Here is a 20,128-nt window from a genome sequence, read left to right on the forward strand (position 1 = left end):
TGAAAATCTAATATTGCAGTTCTTCCTCTTCAAGTAACAGTGAGACTATCAACAAGATACAGAAGCTTACAAGTTCACCAATATTTTAAAATAGGCTTAAAAATACATCTTTCACCCTGAAAAGGTGTGAGAAATAATTATTGTCTTTTCATGGAAATTGGTAACCCATAAAATAATTTTCCTACAGTGTAAGCTTGTAAATGCAAAAATAGAAACCAAAATAAAATTCTATTTACAACAGTATAACAATCCAGACAGTGACTATAGGTCTGATAAAAACAAAATATAGATTCAAGCAAAATGTGAGTTTTTGAATCTAAATAACAAGAATTCTAATAAAACTAAATATCTATGTAAAAATCAATGATTGAACAAATCACAACAATGTCATACACTGTGTAAAACTTACTTTACAGTGTAATAATTATTAAAGTGCATTATGGGAATAAGCAACTAAATCAAATACTATTGCCTTTAAAAGACAAAAGTTATTCTGTATATAAATAATATATTTCTTATATTTTAGTTTGAACTCGTAAATATAAGAAGGCACCTCTTAAATATTTTAACATTCACAATAAATTAAAACATACAAAAACCATACCCATGTCGATTCAAGATATACCTAGAAATAAGAACTTACAGTTTAAATTAATTTTATGGAACAACAATCACTATATTTACATAAAAATGGCAAATAAATTAAATTTATGACGGAAAGTTTACAGTAATAATAAGCACATTGAAACAAACTTAATTTTCAAAAAAATACATACCAAGCACAGATACATTGTATTTAGATATTTTATAAAATGATTATTAAGGCTAGTCTCATGTCTTTATTGACAAATTAGCATGGAACTGAGAACCTACTTGGTTTCTTTAGATAAAACATATAATCTACAAGTAAATAAATGACTTGTTCTTACATAGCCTACAACAAGCATGGTACATGTTAATGGTTAGATTAAAGATTTTAGTACTTTTGATAACCAAGCAACTGTTTATAAATTTCTATTGAGCTTATGACAGACTGGAAACTTTCTCTTAAAGATTGACTTGATCCTTGTTTGTACTGATGACTGTATCCTTGTTCCTACTGATGACTGGGAGGTAAGATATTGTTTCTAGTTGATGAGGGGAAGGCAGGATAATGGTGAATTGATGAAAACAGTATCTGGTGATAAACCAACTCCATATACAGATAGTAACCCATGATGTACCCTGTAAGTATAAAATGAAGGTATCATTGTAATAATATATAAACATTTATAATATTTTGAATCAATTTTCAGCAATATGTGTACAATAAATTAAAAGTTTTACAACATTTTTACTTTTAAATGATGTCATTAAATGGGAAATGACATTGAACTTCATCAAAAAAGAGGGAAGTATTGCATGTTTAATGAGAATAATAAAAATAGTATTTGACACTGTGCCTTACTGGTCACAAGTAGTAAAAGAAAAGCTTAGCATTATGTAAATAAATAAGATTGCTTATTCCATCTTGAACAATTATTTGAATTTTCAATGTTTATCAATGTAGAATTTTCCAGTTTTTATCCCCTGGAAAAGTAATTTGATAAAACATACCTAAAAGTCAATAATGTGTCATCACATATCTCATTATCAATATTCCATACAGTCTGAATCTTTGATTCCTCTTTTATCCTTTTCTTTTCTTCTTTTTTTAACACCTTCTTTTTCCTTCTCCATCTCTCCTCATCAGCAAAAGTTTGTCGATACTGCATTCCTACAAGTTGTTGGTCCTGTGGAGCACTGTTTACAAGTACATTGTCTTTTCTCTTATATATGTTGTTGTTTTTATTCCCAGATCCCTATGGAATAGAGATATAATACATTTAATATTAATGACTGATCTACACTCATTTAAATTTTGAACCTCAACAGATACCAACATGGGGTGTTGATGATATGGGAAATGTAAAACCTATGTCTCTCTATTGACACTCTATTCATTATTGCAGGCAAAAATAAATTTAATGTAACAAAATTTGTTAATGCCAAGGTCAGTCTGTAAAACATTTTTTTTTTCTAAAAAGCAGTTTGGTTGTTATTAAATTCTTGTGTTTCTTACAAATCAGTGTAGAGACTTACTGTACGACTTCCAGGTGGTGACACATCGTCAACTTCATCATCTTCATCGGTATCATCAAGATCATCCAGATCTTCTACACTGTCTGCTCTCCGTGGTGATGGGGTGTGGATGCTTCCATTCTCACCATCAATTATAAACGCATCACCTGACTTAACACCTTGGACAGACATTCTATGTTCTATAGACTTCATACGATCCTCCACCTCATTATATGTAGTATCCTTGTAGTTCCAACCCATTGGATATCTAGGTTTAAATCTTACATCTTTTACCCTATGTATCTCCACAAATGGAAAATCAAACTGTAAAAGAAATCATAAGTTTATTCTTTGAACAATAAAACCTGAACACTTGTCTAAATTTCTAAATATCAATTTCATTTATATTCATATTCATTTTAGAAGAAGTAAAATGTGTTAATTGTAAGTTAGTAAGTCACACACAGTCTAATCCCAGTGTATGATTATGAAAGTTAATGTTAAAATACTTCTATAACATGACACATAAATAAATATTGTGTATCAACAAAGGTATCGATCGATGCAAAGTAAAAACTATAGCTCATATTGTGACTAAAAACTAAATGTCTTAGAATAACACTAATGAACCAAAAAATAGACATTTTTTTTACAGATATAACTCAAAAGTCAGCAATAGTATATTTTTTAGTATATTTTTTATGATAAACTTGTACTATTATTATTGAACTCAAATCCTTCTTTCTGTTTTCTTTAATCTTAAAACAGTTTCCATTATACTTTAATTTATTAATAAAATGTTATATTTACCTGATTTTTATGGTTTCCATGACGTTTCAGATATCTTATAAAATCCCTTCGTGAGCAGTCTTTAACTAGAACTAACTCCATAGCACCATCAGATAAATGAGTAAATTTACTGAGCCCCTCAGGAGCCACCTCACAATTGCCTGGTATACTATATAACCCAACATGATAGTAACTCCCCTTGCAGGCTTTCCATGGATTGTCTTCTAACACTTCCTCTGAGAGTTGTTCAGTATCACTTAAACCTAAATAGATCAATAAGTCAATAGTTTATAACATTGGTTGAAATGCTTTTGATTTTCTCATCAAATCACGTGTAAATAAAATCCTGTAAATTCTTTTCTCTGATACTGTACAACAGAAGGTGGTGTTAAGACATAATCATTGTCAATGAAGTTGCATCAACTCAAAGGGGGAAAGTGTACAAAAAAATATAGTTTCTTCCATTTTCTACTTAATTTACATTCAAAGTCAATGTTATCAAATAAATACTTATCCAAAATTATACAATTTGTAATCCAACAGTAATAATTCCCTCATCAGATATGCACACACTGAAATGTCTTGCCTTCATTACTAATCATTGATATTATGTTGATAGTCCTAAGTATAAAGCTTTATTTAAACTGTCACATAAACTTAACATTAACCAAGGTAACTAAACAAAGACCAATGAACCATGAAAATGAGGTCAAGGTCAGATGAACCATGCCAGGCAGACATGTATAGCTAACAATTCTTCCATACAACAAATATAGTTGACCTATTACTTATAGTTTAAGAAAAATAGACCAAAACACAAAAACTTATCACTGTGCAATGAACCGTGAAATTGAGGTCATGGTCAAACAAGAGGCTCTCAAGAGCCTGAATCGCTCACCTGGTAAACAATGCCTTAAATATGATGAACAAATTGTGAAAAAATTGTCATTAAAGGACAATAACCCCTCAAGGGGTCAATTGACAATTTTGGTCATATTTAACTTATTTGTAGATCTTACTTTGCTGATCATTTTTGCTGTTTACAGTTTATCTTTATCTATAATGATATTCAAGATAATGACCAAAAACTGCAAAATTTCCTTAAAATTACCAATTAAGTGGCAGCAACCCAACAATGGTTTGTTTGATTCGTCTGACAATTTCAGGGCTGATAGATCTTGACCTAATGAACATGTTTACCCCATGTCAGATTTGCTCTAAATGCTTTCGTTTTTGAGATATAAGCCAAAAACTGCATTTGACCCCTATGTTCTATTTAAAGTAAGGGCGGCCATGTTTTTTGACGGATCAAAAATCGAAGCACACACTTTGTGCAGGATAATCTAAGGAACTATCATGCTAAGTTTCATCCAAATCCATTCAGTAGTTTCAGAGGAGAAGATTTTTTAAAGTTAGCAAATATGATGAACAAATTGTGAAAAATTGTCATTAAAGGACATTTACCCCTTAAGGGGTCAATTGACAATTTTGGTCATATTAACCTATTTGTAGATCTTACTTTGCTGATCATTTTTGCTGTTTACAGTTTATCTTCATCTATAATAATATTCAAGATAATGACCAAAAACTGCAAAATTTCCTTAAAATTACCAATTAAGTGGCAGCAACCCAACAATGGTTTGTTTGATTCATCTGAAAATTTCTGGGCTGATAGAAATTGACCTAATGAACATTTTTACCCCATGTCAGATTTGCTCTAAATGCTTCCGTTTTTGAGATATAAGCCAAAAACTGCATTTGACCCCTATGTTCTATTTTAAGTAACGGCGGCCATGTTTTTTGACGGATCAAAAATCGAAGCACACACTTTGTGCAGGATAATCTAAGGAACAATCATTTTAAGTTTCATTCAAATCCATTCAGTAGTTTCAGAGGAGAAGATGTTTGAAAAATTGTTAACGACGACAGACGACGACGACGGACGCCAAGTGATGAGAAAAGCTCACATGGCCTTTTAGGCCAGGTGAGCTAATAAAACCTGTGGGACCGATATATAGATCATAAAATATTTCCAAACACCAAATATAGTTGACCTTTGGCATATAGTATTAGATAAAAAGGCCAAAACTCAAAAACTTAACTTTGACCACTGAACCATGAAAATGAGGTCAAGGTCAGATGACATCTGCCCGCTAGACAGGTACACCTAACAATCATTCCATACAACAAATATAGTAGACCTATTGCATAAAGTATGAGAAAAACAGACCAAAACACAAAACCTTAACTATAACCACTCAACCATGAAAATGAGGTCAAGGTCAGATGACACCTGCCAGTTGGACATGTACACCTTACAGTCCTTCCATACATCGAATATACTAGCCCTATTGCTTCTAGTATCTGAGATATGGACTTGACCACCAAAACTTAACCTTGTTCACTGATCCATAAATTGAGGTCGAGGTCAAGTGAAAACTATCTGACAGGCATGAGGACCTTGCAAGGTATGTACATACCAAATATAGTTATCCTACTACTTATAATAAGAGAGAACGTAACATTACAAAAAATTTTTACTTTTTTTTCAAGTAGCCACTGAACCATGAAAATGAGGTCAAGGACATTGGACATGTGACTGACCGAAACTTCGTAACATGAGGCATCTATATACAAAGTATGAAGCATCCAGGTCTTACACCTACTAAAATATAAAGCTTTTAAGAAGTAAGCTAACGCCGCCGCCACCGTAGCCGCCGCCGGATCACTATTTCTATGTCAGAATTTACACGACAGTATACATTAAAAGCCTAATATCACCAAATATACATTTCAGTATGTCATATATTCTTTCTATTACAGATGAGGGTTATATAAAGTGAATACTGGTAATCACAGATATAACTATTAACACTGGAATAAGTTACTGAGGTACAAAATATTCAAAATCAGTACTATTATTCTTGATATTAGGAGTACTTACTATTAAAATCATTACTATTATTACTAGAATTAAATGGTTGTACTATACATTCCCTCCACTACATCAGACGTATTGTCATCTTGTTTACTTGCATCTACGGTACACACACATCACATCTGGGGTAAAATACAAAAAAAAAGTACATCAAATATGGTTAAGATTTGTCTTCTTTAATTCGTATTTAAATTCTGAAAGTTTTTCTTTTTGGTAAATAATCTCAATGTATACATGTAAAGCCACACATCAGTTTCATGTTCATTTTCCAAAAGAATTTTAAGCTGTGAAGTTGACAAGTGAAATGCATAGGGGGATCCAGGGGGCCCGCCCCCCCCCCCCCCCCCCCCACCCCCCCCCTTTGTGGGAAAAATTGGTTGATTATATAGGGAATCACTGAAGCATGACCGGAGCGGCCCCCCCCCTTAGGTCAGTCAGTGGGCCCCCTTATGAAAAGTTCTGGATCCCCCACTGAAATGATACAACATTAAGTAAATATATCAAAGAAAGTTCACTGACCATTTTCAACTTTAAATTTTGTAACTCTTTTTGATATTTTCAACACAATGCTTTTACATTTTTTCTCAGTATTTTCAACAAAATGATTTTCAATGTAAAAAATGCACATCACAATTGCATGTCATTGAACAAAATGTTTTCAGTTTCTTCAAATTCACTCCATCCCATAAAAAAATGACACATAAATTTTCTATTGAATGCTAATACTTACCCTGTACGACATACAGTATACTGCTGTTCACCAGAGAGAGGGTCTGCAGGGAGATATTCTATATCACATTCATACATTCTGTTATGTAAAGCAAATGAAGTTAGTTAGGCTAATGAGTTATGTTAAATCTAATTCCTAAATTTTCCAAAAGTTCATACATCTAAGACTGCATGTATTAAATTATATGGTTTCCAAAATTCCTTGAGTAAGAATTAAAAGTTTCCTCTTGAAAATGTGTTGACCACTGGTGTTGTGTGTACAAATGGTGAAAATTATTGCAGGGATTAGCAAGCAAAAAAAAACTATTGCAAGACTAAACAGAAGACAAAACATTCAGGTTTTTGTTGTTTTATTGTTTTAAATTTTTAATAATACCCATATCTTCTCCAACTTCCAACAAAGACAAATTGATTCTAAAATGAGGTTACAATATTTGTTGCAGATAAAATTTTGTTAAAACCCCCAACTAGATTTACAAGCAACAAAAACTTTCAAATTGTACACATCAATGTTAAATTGGAGATATCTGTTTCATATTTTGCACTGAATAAGGGGTAATGTATCATCATTTTTTACAATGTATGCTACCTATCTATGAGAAAATAAGACTAAGGCAATTTTATTGTTATCCTATCTATAGGCAAAAACTAAATGTTAATACCTGACAAACATGTGATAATTAATAATACTATGCAGTCCTGAACAGTGAACTGTGCATTCTATGGATATCAGTTATAAAACCTACCTGAATTTAGATTTACTAAGTGCTTTAACTACTGCAGCATCTAATCCTTTACTACCAAGTCCTACACGGTTATATTTTTTGGCTAATTTGAGAACATTTCCAGCAAAGCCATATTGGCATATAAAACCCCATTGTAAAAATTTATCTTTGTGGAAAATTGAAATAACATCTACTGCAGCTGTTCTACCTGTTAGAGAAAATTAAATTCAGTCAAACTAGGATTTAATAATATTATAATATGTTTTTGTAACAATAATGAATAATATTTTTAAAGTATCAAAATTAAAACTAAAACAGGTTAATGAGCAGATATTGTTGTCTTGCTAAAAATGTTTAATTAAACAACAAAATCTCATCAGATCTAAGGAAGATAATTCATCAAACAAATCGTCGACGTATACATATATTTTTGGTTGTACTCCTATCAACAAAAAGTTTCCAAAGAATAAAAAAAACAAAGAAAGACAGATAAACGTAAATCTGTCTCATTGTTAATAAAGCAACTCTTAAAACTATGATCCATTTCAAACCATCTACATGCGAGAAAATAAACGAAGTACTTGGCCTTTTTTAACAACTTACCTAGTATAATATTGATTGCAGCACTAACTGGATCTAACTGACCTAATACTGATTTAGCAGCCTGATTTGTGGTGCCTGAAAAATACAATTAATTTCATCATTAATACAAAGAAAAACTTTCCCCAGCGCCAGTAAGCAGAGATCAGACTCACTATCACCTACTTCTGTACAATAAGATTGCCTAACTCTAGACATATATTGTTTGTCTTCATCAGGTAAATATTTACAAGAACTTAAAAAATGTTGGGACGGACGACCTGCTTACTTACATAAAACACAACACTTTATTTGACCACCAGTTCTTATACTACCTGTCTTCTTTGCACTTCTGTCAAAATGTTTGTCTTTTATTGACGCCCGTAAAACCTTGGCTTCAGAGGCTGAATGAATTTCATCAAGTAAACTATCAAGTGCCTGTGAAATTTCTGGTTTCAAAGAAGCTAATGTTTTTGACCGTAATTCAGTTCCATATCGCTGCTTCACTAGGTTGGGCAAGTCATGATTTATAAGTCTTAACCAAGTAAGTACAATTAGGTTTTCCAAAGAAGGCGATAGTTTTCCGTCGGCTTGAGGTACTTCTCCGTGGTGATGAATATTGCCACAGGCATGAAGCAAATTGTCTTCAATAAAACTAGCTAATCGCTGAAACAAGTCCTGAGGACGCTCATTTGGTTCCAAAAAGATGCTATTAAAATCAAGAAAGTGTCAACCAGTAGACTGAAATCCGTAGTGTAGACGAATTGACTGCCAAATAGAATTAATTGATGTCGAATTCTTAATTATAGTGTTTCTTGAAATAATTGGACAGTAATTTGCTATTTGCCCTAGCATAAGGTCCAAATGTGTGCACTTTTGGGCTGCTGTTTGTCGGTTAGCTTCGGTAACCTCCTCGCCATCGTTAGCAATGCCACGCAAAGGATTGGCGTTGGTTTTCTTCAGCCATGTAAATCCATCAACAAGGAATGATGCAAAGTTTTGATCAAGGGACAAGTTATATTGTAAGTTTTGTCTCCAAGCTTCAAAAGATGTTATTGTTTCAACTTTTGCGAGTGACCATTGTTTTGTAAAGATCAGTTAAGTCCAACAATAGAAAATGTTGTAGTGTTAGTCAAAATAAATAACAAATTTTTCTGCTCACCATTTACTTGAGTGGAATAATGTTCAAATTCTTGTATTATTTGAGATGTGGGTTTCATAAACCGCTGCCACCACGCCAGTAAGCAGAGAAAACTATAACACATGTGATCGTTAATTAATAATTTAATAATGATCGTGAGGCAGTAAACAATAAAGGGAAATAACCCATCAATAATCATACATGTATATGACACATGGTATAAGGGAGATAATACAAATCAATACATGTAACAATCAATACAATACATTGGTGCAGAAATCATTATTTACAAGATGAAAATTAAACCTCATCATTAATTTTCAAAAGATGTCAGCGAAAAAAGAAATGTATGATGATGAATAATGATTGATGGCTGATTAACATCCAGTGACATAAATATATTTTCAGGACGAAAACATTCTAATGTTATATGAATATTGATCCTGCTTTGCACTTGACTGACACGCTGAGATGGATTTTTAAAACGATAGTGCTACAAGGTAAGTCTGCAGGAAGACATGTCACCCTACCTGAACACAGTATTTTGACTCCTAGCTGGCCTGTTTTTGCTCTCTTTTATGCTGCATGCTTTGCTGAGAAGCAGCACATACTTATTTAATAATAAACAAAAATCCAGAAGTTGCTTACCAAATTTCTGAAGTAACTTGGACCTTTGACCTCAAAATATAAAGGGTCTTTGTCATGTGCCCAATGAAATTGGTCAAGTTTTAACAAACGGTTCAAAATGTGGAAACAAAGATTTTGCCCAATTCTCTTTCAATCAATAGCTACAGTGACTTAGTCTTTTGAACTACATGTATAGCTATTAACTTTAGTTCTGGTTATTCTCCACCCAGGGCCCATTATAGAGCCAACTTTAGTTCATAATTTGGAGATACAGGTCAAAAGAAAAGAAAACATCAATAAACTCTTCGCCAAAATTTCAATCTACTAAAGTTGTTTTTACCTTAACAAGTTAACAGAAAAATAAAGGACCTTGACATTTCATTCTCATTCTTTTATCCTAGTTTCAATCTTATTGTTTTGTACTTCACAATGAAAACAAAAGACCATAATTTGAAGAGTCTAAATTTCACTGAGGACAATACAATGATCTTACTGTGAGTAAATACATTGGTCAGGCCTGTTTATTACCCACCTGTAGGGATAATTCCCAATGGAATATGACATCTTGCTGGCGTCAATCCATTTTTGAGATCTATATGTTTTGAAGCTTGTATTTTATTCAGTAATGCTGTGGTCACTTTACTAACTGTACCATCTCCACCAACACAGCAAATACTAAAAAAGAAAAATTACTTCATCAAAAGAATTAGATAACAAAAGATTAGATCAAAATATTACTTCAAGGTCTGCTGGTTATACCATTGGTAAGCTTAAAATTGTGCACAAACAGTAATTCAATTTCAAACAAGCATAATCATGAGAATAAGGTACATATAAAAAGTTCCTGACATAATTCGTCTTTACACTATAAAGGTAAAAGGTCACAACTTACCAATCATACTGATCTACTTCTAAATGTATCATTTCCTGTTTCACATATTCATTATGCTGTATCTCTGTGAAAAAAGAGGAGATGAAATGTACCAATTCAATTTTAAGAGAACTAGTCCAGGAATAAATTATCCAAATATGATATCTTTCTTGCAGTAGAAATTTGATTTCCATGCTTACAGAGCTTGCATTTAGATCCTCACTACAATTTTGTTAGTGAGCAAGAATTAAAACTTAAAACAAAATAAAATTGTATTGCTTTAAATGTCCAGCCTTTGAATTGTTCTTACACAGAAAAACACCTGGCTGAGCATTGTCATATTTTAATAATTTCAATGCAAAACTAATGATAACTTTTCATGTTTTGTCCACTTTGTGTGCTTTAACATTGCTCTAGCTGTCATTAATCTTACCTAAAAAGCATAATATTATACCGGTAGCATAAATCTGCTATAAAAACAAATTGTAAATACAACTGTAATTGTTTGGTCATTATAATCATTGCTCTTTTTAAATAATGTTCTTTTCATATGTTATTGAAAAATTTTACATAAATGTTTGAATTAGATGTGTTTAAATCTCAGCACTTTAACCTCAGTGCCAAATAAACTAAATATGACTACAGCTGAAATATTCCATTTTGTGTATATTTAGCTGCAACTTAACACTTTTTAAATTTGATTGTATTCAACAGTTCTTATTATTTAAAAGATGTGACATATACCTGTAGAATCAACAATTAAATTGGCTGCCTCAAACAGGTGCTGAATTTTCTGTTTGTAGATATTACTACTGTTATGTGGTCCAGCATGACTTTGTATATATAACTTCATTGATTTAGGTCGTTCTTTTATAGCTGAAAATGAAACAGAAATATTTGAATGAGTCTGTTAGTCTTTAGCTGAATGCAAAATATACTTGCATAAAAATAAATTTTTGTGATAGATTCATTCACTGATTCAGTTTGGATGCGGTTTTCACCGACAATATCAGCTATTAAAATACTTTTACATGTAGATTGAAGTACTGAACTATTAAAAAATTCACAGCATTCAAGCAAACTTTATATAGCTCTACATGTTCTGTAAAACTGTTGCCTTATATATTACGATTTGACAATTGTTTTGTTTTGTTTATTAGTGTACATTTTGTACTTTGTACTACATGTATTTTGATTTTCAGCTAAAATAAAAATTTCACTGCATAGTCAATTTTGTGTGCATGACTTGATATGTATGTTTTGTTTTACTTGTTGTTATGTTGGTTTTAAAAACTCTTCAGAGCTTATGTTTGTAATTGCTATGGTTATACCGACTCTAAATAAAGCTTTATGTCTTATTATGGTCAATGCTATATCATATACATGTACATGTATGTATCCCTTAAATACCTGGGACATGACAATTAAGTATCAAATCTATAATTAAAGGACTTCTTTGGAATGTACGTGTACATGTATGCTAAATCACAAACACATTTGGTGTCAATCCTTTCAACCTGGGGTGTCCTATCATGAATGAAGTCTGCCCAGCATGTCATGGTTTATCCTTTTTTGAGTGCAAGACAAAAGTCAACTCTCTCTATTAATTTGAAGTGTTTTTACCCCTGACCATAAATGAAAAATATCAGCTATACTCTATGCTAATTGTCTCTTTCTACAGTTTGTACTAAATACTTGCACATTAAGCTTTTGAATAATAGGATTTTCTGTAATTCTTACCATCTAAATAATCTGTTATTTTCTCACAATATTCTTTACAAATTTTTTCACTTGGATGTTCCAGTTCTATAATTCTTTCCTTTAAATTATTTGGACCAAAGACTTGATAGGCATATATAGTAAAACCTTGACACATGCCCTCTCCTTCATGTTGTCCTGTTGTTTTTCTGCGTTTAATCTTTACACCTAAAATATCCTCAAGAGGTAAAACCTCTTCAGCAACTCCCTTTTTCTTTTTAAATAGTCCCTTTGATCTCACACCTGCAATACAATCAGAAAATTATGAATACATATCGTTATATAATTTACTACTATATAAATAGTGAGCACTTTTTTAAAGCTTCTCTACCAGGAAAAATTTTCACTCTTCTTTGCATTTTATTATAATAGAAGTAATAGATTTGTTTACACATTTCTTTTATAAATACATGTGAACTCACTGCATCCATGTATTTTAATATTTTAATCAAATAGACTAATTTACCATTGAATTTTAATGTATGAAAAGAAGTATTAATTTACAGGTACAATGTATCTGCTATCAGAACAAGCTAAACATATTATGTTACATTTGTATGTAATTTATTATCAATAGATCTTGGCTCTGATTTTTTTTTCCTGAAAATGTTCTGACATGAGTGATATAGAAAATATCAGATACCTAAAAGCAAAAGTGATTGTTATTGTTCAAGTGTCAACTCTATTCTTAGGTCAAGAATTTCAAATCCCAGGTCAGGCTTCATAGATTTCTAAATAGTGACATAGCTTCCTTTAAGGGCATACAATACAGCTACAGGGGAGGTAATGACGTTGGTAATTTTTTGGTTATGTCAATCTGCCAGATATCGGAAAAAGATAAATTTTTGGAGTGATTTTTTTCATTAATTTGAACAAGTATACCCCTCTTTTTAAATTGATGTTTGACTTGATACTGTTTTTTTTATTTTTCAGTTTTTTAAAAGGAGAAATCACAAATGATTATTTTTTTTAAAGAAAATAGCAAAAAATGCCACTTTAAAATTATCTTAGTTTCAAACATAAACCAACATCTCTTGAAGACACACTTTGATCTAACACTGGTGACTTAGCTCTAAGGCTTTAAATGACTATCCTCTCATTAAATAGGGAATACTCTACTCCACTAGATTATCATTTGGACCATCATGGGACTTAGCAAATACATTTCCAACCAATATCGGCAATAAATATATAATTTTAATGAAGTTGCCTTAAAAAAATGATTAATTAGCATTACGCACTCGATTGTGCGTGTTTTTCTTATTCCATGGGATACTGCACATATACAAAATATTGATTATGTTTCATATTGATAACTTAGTGGATGTTAAAATATCATACCCTTATTGCCGCTGACACTGACCCAGCTGATGTTCCCATTTGCCAATGAAAGGGTCACATCAAACCCGTCTTCGCGAATATCAAAAATGTTTGTCACGTCTTCTTCTGAGACAAATGGGTTCGCGAAAGCTCCAGTGTGTTTAGGAATTGGCATTCCATCATCTGAATAAGTATAATCTACCATTTCTATAAAGGAGAAAGTGATGAGAAACGATAATGGTCAAAATACATCGGAAGTTCAAAATTTATCACGGACTGTCGAAATTACTGAGTTGTGATTGGCTAAAATTAATGACACGCTTCGTTAAATAAAGTTGTCATAGGAATTGTGTCAACAATTATTGTGCGTTGATTAATAGTCATAAAAATCAATTATCTGAGAAAAAAATTATGAAAAACAACTCAATTAACTAATGTGAATAAGCAAACGCGTGTCAGTGTGTCCAGAAATAATTTTCAACGTATAATATTTTTACAGGTGCCCCTTTTTTTTCTATTTTTTTCTGTTGTATTTTTTTTTTAAAGGAAATATTCTGTAATATTTTCACTTTCTTAATTTGTTTTTGCTCTTTTTGATACGATGTTACAATAAAACTAGATGAATTTTTTACCTTCATCATAATCTGGGAGTGACAATAAAAAATTATATCATAGCTGCAGGGGTGGAACCAGCCATTTTAAAAGGGGGTCCTAACCCAGGACAAAGGGGGTGGGGTTCCAACTACATGTCCCCATTCAAATGCATTGATCGTCCATAAAAAAGGGGGGTTCCAACCTGGATCCACCAATGGAGCTGGGACTGTAATACTAACTTTCAGGGAGGATACACTTAGTTGTGCGGACAATTTTTGCTATTTATACTGTAAAGCTAGCTCTAATAGTTTGTTAAACAATGGCAAGGAAAAACATGAGAATAAAAAAAAATCTCAATATATTTCAGGGACAATAGCTCAGAAAAAGGTGTGCAAAATTTTTATGGAAGACAGAACTTGTTGTGCTGAACATTTTTAATGCCATTTTTTTCTCTAATTTTAATACTATAGTTTAAAAAAATATATTAGCCAAAACTGGGGGCCACTATGTTCGATCTGAAGACAAGGTTACCATATAGGTAAATCAACCTGAACAAAATCAAAAACTTTGTAATTGACATCCTATAGATGAAGCAGACAAACTTTGATTTGAATTCATAAAGCAGTTTTATGCGTTAACTTTTCTACATTGGCTCGAGGTATAGGGGGAGGGTTGAGATCTCATAAACATGTTTAACCCTCCGCATTTTTGCGCCTGTCCCAAGTCAGGAGCCTCTGGCCTTTGTTAGTCTTGTATTATTTTAATTTTAGTTTCTTGTGTACAATTTGGAAATTAGTATGGCGTTCATTATCAATGAACAAGTATATATTTGTTTAGGGCCCAGCTGAAGGACGCCTCTGGGTGCGGGAATTTCTCGCTACATTGAAGACCTGTTGGTGACCTTCTGCTGGTTTTTTTTTCTATGGTCGGGTTGTTGTCTCTTTGGCACATTCCCCATTTCCATTCTCAATTTTATTATGTATTGTAATGCGTTTACTTTTCTACATTGGCTAGAGGTATAGGGGAAGGGTTGAGATCTCATAAAAGTGTTTAACCCCGCCACATTTTTGCGCCTGTCCCAAGTCATGATGATAAAACAGTCTAGCCATAAATCAAGGTTCAATACACCATTTTTTCTTAAAATGTGCTGTACCAAGTCAGGAATATGGCAGTTGTCATCAAATAGTTTGTTTCTGTGTATGTTGCATTGGCGTTTGTTTTTGTTGCACTTCAGTGTTTATGTTGTTCCATTGTTTTCCTCTTATAGTACATGTGTTTCCCTCAGTTTTAGTTTGTAAGAGGGTTTGTTTTCTCTCAATCGATTTAGGACTTTTGAACAGTGGTATATACATTGTACTACTGTTGCCTTTACCTCAAACATACAGTCACCTTTTCAATTTATGGAAAGAACTCCATTTCTTATTCATAAGCTGGGTAAGGTTAGTCAAATAATTGCACTGAGAAAAAATATAATTCAAATTTAAACAATGATGATTCCGATGAGAAAAGTGGTAGCTGTCAATAATGGGAAGGTTGAGATTTCACTTGACATGATTAACCCTGCTGAATTTTTGCGCCTGTCCTAAGTCAGGAGCCTATGGCCTTTGTAAGTCTAGTAAGATTTTTTATTTTAGTTCATTTATATGTTTTGGAGCCAGCTGAAGCCTGCAGCAGCAGGTGCAAGGTTTTTCTCGCTGTGTTGTTTCTTTGACATTCTCAATTTCATATTGAATATGGTGGCATATAGATTCCATTGAAATCAGTGAATATAAGAAACGGGAAAATATAGAAACCAAATTATAAGTCAGTTTTAACATTTATTGCACAAATAATATTTTTTTATATTACAGTTCAAAGTTTCATCTTACAAAAAACAAGAGTATGAGCTTAAATACGAAATGATAAGTTACCAAGACAAAATACATTTGTAAATTTTGGTCTCTAACATAATTAAAACAATCAATAATATAAAAATGACAAACCTGCAACAGTCAGATGACCAATTTCATGTCATAGTCATTCCTAAAAATCCGGGATTAAATCACTTAAATGACAAGTGATTTCCTTAGTTATGGCTTAATATTGTTTTTCATATTAGACATTTCTCGTATCACAATCAAAAGAGTGAGACATCAATAAAGGATACCACAAATGCAGAGAATATTTACCTTTTAGAGAACCTTACAATTCTTGAAAAATGGATACAATTTTATATCTGTTTTCATTATTTCATTTCACTATTGATAAAATCATAAAAGGCTCACTTATATTAATATCAATGTGTAGTTGATATTCAATTATTACAGATTATGAAAACTTCAAATACCAGTATCAAAGGTGACTGAGGCCACACTAAAAACTCCTGAAATCACATAAAAAAACAATGGGAACATGTCCAAATTGTTTAGGAAACTAAACTTTGAGTACCAGGTACAATTGACATCTGCAATGTTTGGTCAACTGACAAAACCAAGCAGGAACTAACAGAAAAATCATTGATTAAAACAAAAGTTCAAGTATTGGATGTTAACCCTAATTTAGTATGGCCCTTATAGTTAAGAAAATGTAAAGCTATTGAGACATTTCTTATACATCTTGACATGAAGAGACTAAAAGGAAATCTTCATTAAGATCAGATGAACTAAAAATAGTAGACAACTTTCGAGTTCGATGCATTTCCGTCAAAAACTCTGGTTTTAGTGAACGTCATTTGTGCGTTTAGGGGCGTCATCACTTCCGTTTCAATGTTGAGCGAGTGGTTGGAAAACTATAATTCTATATTGTACGAATTATTCAGCAAATTAAATTCTCAAACTTGACAATCAGCACTGCTGTCATTAGGGAATTGTCATTAAGTGACTACAGAACAACCATTATGTCTAGTTTATCCTGCACAACGACAATCACTAAGACGCTTGATGAACGTAAATAGTGCAGGGATACAGGCGATCCCCTCTATCTGGTAAATGACGTCATAAAGGCGTGCATAATTGACGAGTTTTTGCCGGTGACGGATGAACTCGAAAGTGGTCTATTCGCTCAGGTTTTCTTCAGAAATGTCATTAGACACTCATACCATAAGCTGCATAGGAAATTAAGAAACCTGATTTACCTGCACAATTGTTGACATTACACAATAAGAGGCCTCAATGACTCAGAAAAAAACTTGCTATTCAACTATATCATGCAATTTTTTTAAACATGAGAAACTTCAGATTGTAAATGAAAATGTGTCGAAGGGTATCACCCTTACAGTTAATGATATTTACAAATGAAACAAATGAGAAACAAACATATGACAGAAAATATATATGGGGAATGAAACAAATATTTCTTGATGGAAAATATGCTCCACATAAACTATGACATTTTTTTAAGTTCAGATAAGTGCCAAATCCTAAGCAAACCCATAAATTGTTACAAGTTCACATCATAATGTACCAATTTTAAAGTTGCTGTGACTACAACTTCAAGGTAAACTACATTAAAAACAACTTTAGCCTAATACATGACTGATGGACAGTCTTTCCCAACTCCCACCCTAATAATTGATGGATTAAGACACTTTGTTTCATACCTTTTACTGTAAATTCAGAAATTTTTCATACGACTTAAATAGGATTTTTCTCAATATCGCAAAAATTAAAATCGCATTTTAGTCTGAAATGACAAAATTGCAGTAATAAATGAACGCAATAATTTCTGAATTTACAATATTATTATCACATAAATTTACAACCAGCAGGTATAATGAGGATAATGGATGCATACATTATATACATATTTACAAAGGTCTGTACAATTTTACAAAGAGGGGTATGTACATTAATAACTAAGTCACACTTATCTACTTTTCAGTTGAATGGGTCTGCATTAAAAATTTTGGATAACACAGTTTCAATTTGTTTATTTCTAATTATGGGCTATATTTCACTATTTTGAATTGGAGCATGAAGTCCTTTTTTGTGTCATACAGAAATTTAAGCAACATTGTCTGAATTTTAAGGAGAAACAGGTTTTCGTCATAAGTATTACATAAATATAAATCACATTCCGTGTACTATTATTTGAACAAATTTCAGGAAAAAAGGAAATGAAAAAAGATTAATCACTCATATGGCCTTGCAATAAATCTAAACAAAGAATGAAAGTAGTGTGATTTGTTTAATCACTATTCTTTTTACTGTGCCTATTACACAGCTTTCTATAGACATCATTTTTCTATATTATTGATCAATTCACCTAAAATCAAATGGAACTGAAAAAATACAAATAAAATCATTTATTGATGACTAGTTAATTTTTAGCACTTGTAGAAACAATTCCTCTGACATTGTATTGCATCAGTAACCCTATTTTTTGCAAAATTAACTGCTTCAGATATTTTTTCATCAAACACAAATCATGGCACATTAAACTTTTTATGATAAATCTATCTTTAGGATTTAAATTGTCTTCATCAGCAACAGATAGTTAGAATAACATCCTATCAATTACTGATTGTCTTTCAAAAACAAAATCAGAAAAATGCTGACATATTTGTATCTTTGTAAATGATTCACAAAGACGTTAATACATACAAGTACTTCAAACTATAATTGTTATTTTCATATAATCTTAACAATCATCAACAAATAGGAACTGGCATATACATTGTACATATTAATAATAAGATTCCGATGTACAACAGTTACAAAGATTTTCAGTCACTAAATGAAGATAAGTACTTGCCATAATTAGTTTACATCAATATGTAATTATGCTGACTTTAACAATAAATTTCTGAAGTAATATTTAGATTTTCATTAAGAAAACTTAACAATTGGCTTCCTTTTTAAAAATAAATCCAGAAAATATACAGGTATTAGCACTTATAACAGTTTCTACAAAAAAGTTTAGTCAGCCATACATTTTTCTACCCTCTTTTTATTTTTGAAACTATTAGAATTCAACCAAACAAGATAACAGACAAAAATCCAAAAAGCAAAGAATTCTATTCCAACACTTGAAAATGATTCATTTTAACTGTCAAAGCATCCTTCAAATGTAGGACCTCAGTATGTTTAATCCTGTGATATTCCCATGATTATTAAGAAATCTTAATCAGACTGATTTTTTTTAGACAGATCTATTTTTCACCAGATTTCAACTATAAACAAAATAAGATGATAATGGTCTGTCATCTTTCTTTAACTTTGACCCAACTTATTATCTTCTGACTTAACCATAGATTCCATTGTTAGTCACAACAAATGTACCAGTACTTTATCACAATAATCCAAGCATTTTTCCACTCAAATTGGGACTTTGAACGATTCAAGCCTCAAACTTGTGAGATCTCATGTTGATATGGTCTTTGCATCACATAAAATATTTTGAAAAATTGCACTGTCATCAATCATTGAAGTAAATTTTTCTTCACAATTTCATAGACCATTCTTCGTCTGAAATATGACATGTGTTTCTGAAAGAAAGAGAAGATTTTAGTAATGCTATTGTTGATTGTTGCATTAAAGAACTACGGTAATGTATGGTGTACCTTTCTAGTTAAGACAAGTCACATTAATCTAAAACTCATCAAGAAACTGTTTTGTTATTAAACAAGAGTAAAGTCTCTATAAATTATTAGGAGTCTTCTGTTATTTTTTTAATATGGAAATCTCCCTCCAGAGTCATGACTCATGACGGGAGTCAAATCTCCCACTTCAGCACAGAACAGTTTCAATTCTAGGTAGTTTTTCATGTAAAGATGGCAGTATATTATTAAAATATGGATAAAAGGAGATGCAGATTATACATCAATGAAACAGCAACCCTGTGACAAGAAATACCAAAAGATAATGGATATCTGTATAATGTCCAACAGCAAATTAAATACTTATGCAAAAAGAGAACATGTTAATGTTATATGAATATAAACTCTGCTTTGTACTTCATGTTAATTCACAAGGTGACAG

At 31.8% G+C, this 20,128-nt stretch overlaps 2 protein-coding genes across 2 annotated transcripts in view; both read right to left on the minus strand.

The window, feature by feature from the left end:
- Positions 1-2,991: 2,991 nt before the first annotated feature.
- Positions 2,992-13,873, minus strand: LOC139513176 (ceramide kinase-like protein). Its single transcript, XM_071301455.1, has 10 exons — positions 13,599-13,873; positions 12,240-12,500; positions 11,244-11,375; positions 10,521-10,584; positions 10,161-10,303; positions 7,885-7,959; positions 7,303-7,489; positions 6,558-6,635; positions 5,834-5,949; positions 2,992-3,152 (listed from the first exon to the last, which is right to left on the minus strand). The coding sequence occupies exons 1-9, from the start codon at positions 13,780-13,782 to the stop codon at positions 5,928-5,930; spliced, it is 1,146 nt and encodes a 381-aa protein (XP_071157556.1). The 5' UTR covers positions 13,783-13,873; the 3' UTR covers positions 2,992-3,152; positions 5,834-5,927.
- A 2,102-nt stretch (positions 13,874-15,975) lies between these two features.
- LOC139513177 (sentrin-specific protease 1-like) overlaps positions 15,976-20,128 on the minus strand; it is a 29,777-nt gene continuing 25,624 nt past the window's right edge. The window contains exon 18 of the mRNA XM_071301457.1: positions 15,976-19,635. Coding sequence (XP_071157558.1) covers positions 19,570-19,635 — 66 coding nt within the window. The 3' untranslated portion in view covers positions 15,976-19,569. The remainder of the gene's footprint in view (positions 19,636-20,128) is intronic.

This window comes from Mytilus edulis, chromosome 2 (genome assembly GCF_963676685.1).
Source record: "Mytilus edulis chromosome 2, xbMytEdul2.2, whole genome shotgun sequence".
NCBI classification, from domain to species: domain Eukaryota; kingdom Metazoa; phylum Mollusca; class Bivalvia; order Mytilida; family Mytilidae; genus Mytilus; species Mytilus edulis.

Coding starts and splice junctions, on each gene's coding strand:
- LOC139513176 (XM_071301455.1), bottom strand. CDS start 13,782: ATGGTAGATTATACTTATTCAGATGATGGAATGCCAATTCCTAAACAC. Junction 11,376..12,239: donor AATAACAGATTATTTAGATG/GTAAGAATTACA, acceptor TTTCATTTTCAG/CTATAAAAGAACGACCTAAA. Junction 10,585..11,243: donor TTTAATTGTTGATTCTACAG/GTATATGTCACA, acceptor CTTTTTTCACAG/AGATACAGCATAATGAATAT.